Source organism: Eulemur rufifrons, chromosome 15 (assembly GCF_041146395.1).
Source record: "Eulemur rufifrons isolate Redbay chromosome 15, OSU_ERuf_1, whole genome shotgun sequence".
Taxonomy (NCBI): Eukaryota; Metazoa; Chordata; class Mammalia; order Primates; family Lemuridae; genus Eulemur; species Eulemur rufifrons.
The window spans coordinates 52,594,062-52,601,359 of record NC_090997.1 but is presented as its reverse complement, the minus strand read 5'-3'; the positions used below and the strand labels follow the sequence as shown (position 1 = coordinate 52,601,359).

Genomic DNA, 7,298 nt, shown 5'->3' with positions numbered 1-7,298 from the left:
TGAAATATTATAATTTTGGAAACCCTACCGCTTTCCTCCTAGTGGGTTTCTTTTATTATAGATTAATTATAGTATTTCTAAGGAATCGTAAAAGCAGCACCACAGTAACCCATTCAGAAATGGAGGAGAGAGGAGGCAGGGAGGGAGAGAGAGAGAGAGAGAGAGAGAGAATGCAACACTTGTTTTTTTCTAATGTCTTATTGGTTGTTCCTTTCATTGGTTACACATAAGCTTAGAAAGAATGAGGAAGGCACAAGAGAACAGTAATAGGCTAGGGAATAGCCGGGTGACTCAGCGTTTAGTAGCGCGGAGAAATAAAACAAACTAGTAGCAAAAATAAAGAGAAGGGAAAGTATAACTAAAATCGATATCATTAGGTCAAATGAGTTATGAGAAAGGGAAGTAAAAAATAATGGAAAAAGAGAATACAGTGGCTCGAAAACGCATCAGGCAACGGGACAGGAAAATAAGGCATTTAAAATAGAAGAGTGGCTGAGAATAAATATTTATCGAGAATAAATACCCTTTCATTATTTTCCTTTCACATAACAGGATCGGGTAACTTTAGAACCTTGTTTGACCCTGGTGTAATAAGATCCATTTTTATCGGCTTTATATCTGGCTGCACTGACCCGTGGGAAGCCAATGCCGGACCTCACTCAACACTCCGTTAGAATTCAGTCAGAAAGTCTGGGCTGACGCCTGGCAGAACAGTTTTAAAGTCTCCCGCCACCTCCACAGCCCTCTTGAGCGGAGAACCATCCGGGGTCTGAGGCTTACGCCCCGCCCCCTCCCTCAAGAAGCGACCCCACGTGGGAGCACGTCACCCTCCCCGGAGGGAGGGGCTCCCCCATACACTCTGGGCTAAGATGCGGTGTGTGGCCTCCCGACCGCTAGGGGGCGACCGGCGCTCGTGAAGCCCAGACGTGCGCATGCTCCGTGCTTCCTGGAAGGCGCCCGTGCCGGTGTTTTCCCACGTGCGGCGTGAACCTGCGTTATGATAAGATGGGGGCTTTGGTGATTCGCGCGATCAGGAATTTCAACCTAGAGAACCGAGCGCAAAAAGAAATCAGCAAAATGAAGCCCTATGCTGCGCCCAAGCACCCTTCCACCAAGAGCCTCCTGCGAGAGCACGTCAGCAGTGAGTGGTGGAGGGGCGTTTCGGGGTGCGGGGGCGCGGACTTTCTGTGCAAGCCGGGCGGTTCCGCGCGCTTGGACCACCTCGGCCTGGGGGCCGGGTGACCGACATCAACCTGCTCGGTCGCGGTGGCTCGGGCCAGTAAAGCGCGGGAAGGTGGAGCCGCCTGGCTGGTGACATTGAGAATGTCCCCTCGGCGCCCGCAGTGGGGTTGTCGGCTCCGCCTACTTTCTCGTCCCTTAGCTGGCGGCCTATGCCCCGGCCAACCCGGCTCTCTCCGGCTTTTGTCTATAATGCTTGGCGACTTGACACAAGGACTCAAAATCCGAAGGGATCATGTGCAGCAAAATTTTCTCTAGGTGTCTGCACAGAATACTGGACCCTGAGCTAGACCTAGTATTAATATTTTGATTTATAGTTAAAGTCCAAAGTATCTAAATGATTATATTTATTAAAAAATAATTAAAGTAGCTGCCTCGTGTAGGACCTTGGAGGAAATTTTCATTGGTTTTAACATTGTGGTATTTTTGTTTCTTTCCTTAGGCCATCCAGAAATTAAGGAAGAAATTACTAGAAAAGATGGCAAGCTGCTGTCATTACTAAAAGATGTGTATGTAGATTCCAAAGATCCTGTGCCTTCCGTGCAGGTAATGTGTGTTTTAATTAAGTAAATAGATAATTTACTTATTTTGGGGCTCCAGGACAATGATCAAGAAAAGTGTGGCAAGTAGTAAAAAGAGTGCTCTGCAAGTGTAAAATGTCAGTGTATTTGTGACCAGAGTATAGTGCCTTGGCAAAGTTTAAGCGCAGTGGTAAGATAGCAAGACCCACATGTGTTGGTTGATTGGATATTTACCAGAATTCTAAAAGACTTGTGAAAGTATTGATTGAATGCAACTGTGTGAATTGTTTAATATTTCAGAATTTGCAGGATTTGGTAAGGTAATTCTTGCAGTGGCTGTCATTTCAGCAACAAAAGGAGAGCTGTAGTACTATTTTCTCATTCTGTAGATTCAGGTGTGTTCTGATCTCAGGGACTTCTTTTAATGTTGGTGGGTTTGGGTTTTGTTTGTTTGTTTGTTTGCTCTTAAGAATATATTTAGATAGGACATGTAAAATTAGGAGGAGGATCATAGAATACATTGGGAATGGGAACCTATATGTAAATCCATATGCTGCAGTATGTAAGTGCCAGGCACAAGTGCTTTGTATACAGTGAGGGATGGTGTTCAGTATGTGAAAAAGACCAGTTTAATTTCTTTTCAGTGGATAGCCAGTTGTCTAAATATAATTTATCAGATAACCCAGACCTTTTTCCACTTACTTAAAATGCAACTGCACATACACATACAGGTTTCTTTATGGACTCATCAGTTCTATTTACTTATTTTTCTGTTTTTACAGTAGAACCATAATGTGTTAATTAATAGAGCTTTATGGTATATCTTGATATGTTATGATCTCTCATTCTTTTCAGAAGTTTCTTGTCTCACATTTATTTTTTTGGAATCAAATTCTGAGGTTCTTTAATAAGTCCTATTTGGGTTTTGAGTGTAATTGAATTGGAATTTATAGATTAATTTGTAGAGAATTAACATCTTTTAATTATTGAGTCTTTGAGGAATAGAGGGAAGGTTGTTACTATGAGTGGGATCTTTTTTCACTCTCAATTTTGTAACTGTTTTGCCTATGCAATACTCCCCACCTTATCCAAGGGGGTACGTTCCAAGTCCTCCAGTGGATATCTGAAACCGGGGGTAGTATCAAACTCTGTATGTAGAATACTGTTTTTTCCTATACGTACATACCTATGGATAAAGTTTATCAGGCACAATAAGAAATTAACAACATAATAATAAAAATAGAACAATTATAACAGTTTCACACATAAAAGATTCATTCTTACCATATCTTAGCAACTTCAGCATATGCTTTTTTTTCCCCTTATTAAATTAAGAACTTTCATCTTTTCACTTAAAGGAACCACTTTATGGTCTCCCTTTGGCATATCCAAATTGCCAGCATCACTGCTCTTGCCCTTTGGGGCCATTATTAAGTCAATTAGAGGTCACTTAAAACAAGCACTGCAGTACTGTAACAGTCAATATGATAACCAAGACAGCTACTAAGTGACTTATGGGCAGGTAGCATCTACAACATAAATATACTAGACAAAGGGAGGATTCACATCTCAGGTAGGATGGTGAGAGATTTCATCATGCTGCTTAGAATGGCATACAATTTAAAATTTATGAATTGTTTATTTCTGGAATTTGTCATTTAATATTTTCAGGCTGCAGTTGACCGCAGGTAACTGAAACTGCAGATAAAGGGGGACTATTGTATATCAGCGAATGATCTTTCTGTTGTAGCTACTCACATTGCTAGGCTATTATTTCCATTAGTTTTGAGTTGATTCTCTTTATTTTTATAAAGATATTTTCATATCTGTATGAAATTATAATTTCTCTTCCTTTCTAATATTTATACTTGTCTTATTGTGTTGTCTGTAACATTAACATAGTAAAAGTAGGCAGTCTCACCTGTTCCTTATATGTCTCTAATGTTTAATTATAATATGTTATAATTATAATAAAATGATACTAGTTTTACTAGATACATTAATTATAATAAAATGATACTAGTTTTTGATTAAAAAAATACTTTTATCACATTTGGGACTTTTTTTATTTTTAATTTCCTAAGGTTTTCTTTTGCTCAAGTAATATTTATTTTAGTATTTAATATTAATTAGGAGGGAAATCTGAATACAGGTGTGTTTGGGGTGGAAGGATCTACCTGGGAATAGGAAGATGAGAGAAGCTTTGAGTTTTAAAAAGTGAAGAAATTGGAAAGAGTGTTTTAAGCTGAGGTTGCAATATGAAGATATGAGAGTACGTGATGCCTTTGGAGAATGATTAGAGTTCAGTGCAGTTAGGGGAAAGTGTGAGGGCTAATTTGGGAGAAGTGAGTTCGGTTAGAGGATGATAGGGGCCAGGTCATGAAGGTCCTTATTTGTCTTGTCAATGAATTTTGGAATTTTGGTTTTATTCTGAGGAGTGGGAAGCCATTGAAGAGTTTCATATTAAAAAATGTTGTCAGATTTCAGAGTGGGCTGGGAGGGAACAAAGTGCATTTTATCCAGTTAGAAGAGACCAACTAGGAGGTGTTTGCAATAGTTCCTGCAGGAGACATTGGCTTGAACTACGATGATTTAGTAATGGGGGAGAAGTGAATGGGTTCGAGAGAAACTTGGGATGCAGTATCAACAGGATGTGTTCATTGATTGGATGTAACGAGGGAGAGGGATATGTCAGATGTAATTCCCAGTTTGGGGCCTGAGATACGGAAGGTAGGTGGTTTTGGTCATTGAGATTGCAAATAGGGGAATAGAACTGGTGATAGGTTCAGTTTTAGGCATATGAATTTGAGGTGTATATAAGTCACCCAACTGGAGATACCTATTAGGCATTTGGGAATGGAAGTCAGGAAAGAGGTTTAGGTTCGAGATCACAGATTTGGAAGTCATTGACATGTTGGCAGTAATGGAAGTTAGGGGAGTGTGTGGGATTACTTTGGAAGAATGTGTAGAGTGAAAAGAGGGCCTGTACCAGAACTTGTGGCACACTAACATTTAAGGGGCAAGAGAAGGGAAAGGATGCACAAAGAAAACGGTGAAGGAACAGATGGAAAACTGGGAGAGGGGAGGGTGGCAGAGAAACCAAAGGGAAAGAGAGTAGGTATGTGGGAGTGGTGAACAGTGTCAGATATAGCAGAATACTGTTGTGAGTTCAAATAAGGTCTGAAAAGTGCCCTCTGAGTTAAGCAACTAGGAGGTCATTAGAAATAGCAAATATCATTCTGTTTTAAACCTTAGCTGAAGAGAAGGAAACTGGTCATAAAGGAAATGTTGGTTTTGGGTTTGGTGAGTGTTTTAAAAAGGTAGTGACTATAGCATTTCCATATTTTGACAAAACAGCAGTAGGCAGGGTGCAGTTAAAAGGAAAAGAAAAAAGGAATGATAGGTATGCCTAGGTAATGAGAAAGGAATGCTGAGCACAAATTCAGTGATTAAGCTTGGATGGGACAGACAGGTGAAAGGATGAGTATACATAAGTTGTTCTGTTTGTTTTGGGGTATTGGAGGCATTAGATTATTTTCTCAGAAGAGGCAAGATCTCTAATAGTATTTGAATTCATTCAAAGTGTTTGGGGGCATTGAATATAAAATACAAAACTAGGAAACAGGATGGATGTTATCAAGTTGTTCATAGCTGTCAGGGCAGTACCAGAATCCTGCCCTTCTAAAGCAGGTGTGGTTTTTAACCCAATCAGTTCTTTTTGTTGTTCTTTTAGTATTTATGAAGTAATGTGGTGAATGAATGGTATACATTTGATTATTATTTTCTAGAGCTACCTAAATTTCTTGATGATAGAGCTGTGGTTATGACAAGGCAATGTAGCAAAAGTGCAGTCAAATGATTATAATGAGAAAATGTTTGGGGAAGCATGTGAAGTATTTATTTGAAGAAGAATAGTGTAGATTTGAGAAACATGAAGGTAAATGTCAAATATTTTGTCTCATCCTAAAAGCCCTTTTTTTTTTTTTTTTGATATTAGGTAAAAGCTGCTGAAACACGTCAAGAGCCAAAGGAGTTCAGATTGCCGAAAGACCACCACGTTAATATGGATGTTAAGAACATTCCCAAAGGCAAAATTTCCATTGTAGAGGCATTAACACTTCTCAACAATCACAAACTTTATCCAGAAACATGGACTGCTGAGAAAATAGCACAAGAATACTATTTAGAACAGAAAGATGTAAATGCCCTTCTCAAATATTTTGTTACTTTTGAAGTCAAAGTCTTCCCTCGAAAAGACAAGAAAGCCATAAGTTCAAAATGAAGAAAATCAAGAAATTACTTTTCCTATGTGTACTCCCCATCCCGATATTCTGTATATTTCCTCATTTTTAGCATATTATATAAATTACCAAGTAATCAATGCTCCCTTCTTGTGAGAGCATACTATTTATTGAGCTGTGCTGGCTTTTCAGGATTGCTCATAGAATATATTTTGTTTTCTAAGGTTTAATTTGGTTTAGGCATAGTTTATATGTATATGTCAGCATGTCTAATCACATCTATAAATTTATTGTAAACAAAATAATGTGTTATTTTAGGCCAATCATATCAGCTTTTAAGTTGGTTATATGGCCCTTTGGGAAATGTCCTCAATCTGTCATTTAACATTCAAAGTTTCACCTTACAGTTTAGGTGGTTAGTTCATTCTTCCTTTGGATTGTATAGAACGTAAGAGCTTTCCTGATTCTTAAGACTGTAGCATTTTCTTGTAGGGAAAGAGGCTTGACAGTGAGGTAGAATAATTGTATTTCTCAAATAAAGGCAGTTGGGGAATTAGATACAAAATCAGTGGAAAATACATTTTTATTGCTACTCCAAGGAATAAGAATTAGCAAGGATTTCCTTTGTTTTGAATTGGTTTTAAGTATGGAATAACTATCTTTAAAATTATAACAAGTAATTAGCAGTGTTTATAAAATGTTAGCAATCCCTACTTCAACAAATAGGTAAGTTTACAATCTTTCAGAGAGGCATGGCACAGTGGGAACTATTTGACAAAATTATTTTTCTCTAGATTTAGTGTAGAAGTACGAGAACATTTTAAAAAACAATTGAAGAATCATGATAAAGAAATTTGGTGATCAAATACATATATATTCTGATTTTAATGTTAGTTGAGAGAAGGAAAAAATAGCAAGTAGAAGCATAGAAAGTGATCATTGGAAGGGACTTAGGAAATTGCTGCTTCATCCATTTAACAAACTCAGGAGTATAATATGTACCAGTACTAGGATCTTGAGTGAGATTGTATAAGTTTAGCTTTGCCTAATATATTATTATCTGTGGGCTCTTGGGTAGACTGTAACTTTTCTGAGCCTGAGTTCCTTTTGTATAATAAGCATAATACTGCTTTATTTAAGGCTTACAGTAAAGATAAATAATAAAGGGCTACAAAGGACTAAGCAAACATGAATTATTTTTTGCCATTGAGAAATGTGCTTGGGAGGATACCTGACCTCAGATACAGTTTATGATGTAGCCAGGCCCAGGATTTAGTTTTTCAGTATCCTAGTGGTT

General features: G+C 38.2%; 1 protein-coding gene across 1 annotated transcript; it reads left to right on the top strand.

Annotated features, from left to right (window-relative positions):
* Positions 1–980: 980 nt before the first annotated feature.
* On the top strand, positions 981–6,206 carry NDUFAF4 (NADH:ubiquinone oxidoreductase complex assembly factor 4). The gene is made up of 3 exons (XM_069488471.1): positions 981–1,141; positions 1,682–1,785; positions 5,758–6,206. The coding sequence occupies exons 1-3, from the start codon at positions 1,006–1,008 to the stop codon at positions 6,040–6,042; spliced, it is 525 nt and encodes a 174-aa protein (XP_069344572.1). The 5' UTR covers positions 981–1,005; the 3' UTR covers positions 6,043–6,206.
* Positions 6,207–7,298: the final 1,092 nt, after the last annotated feature.

What these genes read in the sequence shown, in the direction of transcription:
- NDUFAF4 (XM_069488471.1), top strand. Translation starts at nt 1,006, where the DNA reads ATGGGGGCTTTGGTGATTCGCGCGATCAGGAATTTCAACCTAGAGAAC. An exon ending in CCTGCGAGAGCACGTCAGCA is followed by an intron (nt 1,142 to 1,681) that starts GTGAGTGGTGGA and finishes TTCTTTCCTTAG; the next exon opens with GCCATCCAGAAATTAAGGAA. An exon ending in ATCCTGTGCCTTCCGTGCAG is followed by an intron (nt 1,786 to 5,757) that starts GTAATGTGTGTT and finishes TTTTGATATTAG; the next exon opens with GTAAAAGCTGCTGAAACACG.